Source organism: Limulus polyphemus, unplaced genomic scaffold (genome assembly GCF_000517525.1).
Source record: "Limulus polyphemus unplaced genomic scaffold, Limulus_polyphemus-2.1.2 Scaffold523, whole genome shotgun sequence".
Lineage (NCBI taxonomy): Eukaryota > Metazoa > Arthropoda > Merostomata > Xiphosura > Limulidae > Limulus > Limulus polyphemus.
The window spans coordinates 271751-272914 of NW_013666133.1; the positions used below are offsets into that span (position 1 = coordinate 271751).

Below are 1164 nucleotides of genomic sequence, written 5' to 3' on the forward strand. Positions count from 1 at the left end.
ATATATATATATATATATATATATATATATATACTTTTTCAGAAAATGTAAACATATTTGTTGTAGTATAGATGGATTCGATTTTTAATAAAAGTTTAAACTTATATCAGGCAGTGCCACCTATTTACGTAAAATGGAATTACTATTTCAATATACAAGATAATCTTCTTCTAGGTTTAACTTCTAGTTATCGTGTAAGTTTGCATAGTTGTCTACAGAAGATAACGAAATTCGAGATAAGGTTGGAAACACTGTTTCATGTGTTAGATTTGCTCACAACGTGGAGAGACTTGCCATTATATGCCCAACTATAGTTTATGTTTACTTTACCGGGAAGACTGTCTTGAGATGTTAGCTTCCCCGAGTTCCTCCCACTGGGAGATGTTGATCGGAAACTCTTAGTGTCGGTGTGAGGGCAGAGCTTAGTGTCGTCTTCTGGTGATATTTGCTGTAATCGATCCCACGCATCTTCTGGGTGAAGCACTGAAGCCAAGATTAAATCATTAATATGGATCAAGACTATCTTAATCTTCTATATGACTGTTTTATAAAGAACTAATGACGTACATCTTTCTGACTTGTCGCTAAAGTAACGTTATTAATGCAGTAAAATACAAGATCTATCAGTACATATTATATTAAATGTATAAGCAACTATGAGACTGTTGTAAATAATGGAACGAAACGGATTTTTTATTTTAAAAGAAACTTACTTAGAATAAAAGTTATGGAAGGCCGATCAATGAGAAAGTAGTTTTTTAAAGAAACATTGTACTTACAAGTAAAATCCATAGAGGAGCTTTTGACTACGCTTTCGTTTTGGTTATCAGATTGTTTGTCACATTTCTCTTCTGTAAATAATTATAAACATATTCTGTTAACATCTTTTACTTCACTGCGCCATTTTGAATGCTTTGGTGTGTCTCAGAAAGAATATTTTTACAGTAAAATTATACATACAATCTTCATGTTAATATATATATATATATATATTTACTGATCATCTTACTGAATAAGTTTCAGGTAAGTAAAGACTGCAAAAATGTGCTAGATACTAAATGAAGTATGTGCAAACAAGTTTAAAGATTTTAAGTCTTGTAAGAGCTATAGGGATTTACAAAGTTTGTCTTAAGCGAATATATATATATATATATATATATATTA

General features: G+C 30.4%; 1 protein-coding gene across 1 annotated transcript in view; it reads right to left on the minus strand.

Annotated features, from left to right (window-relative positions):
• The window catches only part of LOC106458849 (regulating synaptic membrane exocytosis protein 2-like), a 72786-nt gene that overhangs the window by 22251 nt on the left and 49371 nt on the right, over positions 1 to 1164 (minus strand). Inside the window, exons 15-16 of the mRNA XM_022385200.1 lie at positions 780 to 851; positions 331 to 483 (exon numbers count right to left, since the gene is read on the minus strand). Of these exons, the coding sequence (XP_022240908.1) occupies positions 331 to 483; positions 780 to 851 (225 nt within the window). The remainder of the gene's footprint in view (positions 1 to 330; positions 484 to 779; positions 852 to 1164) is intronic.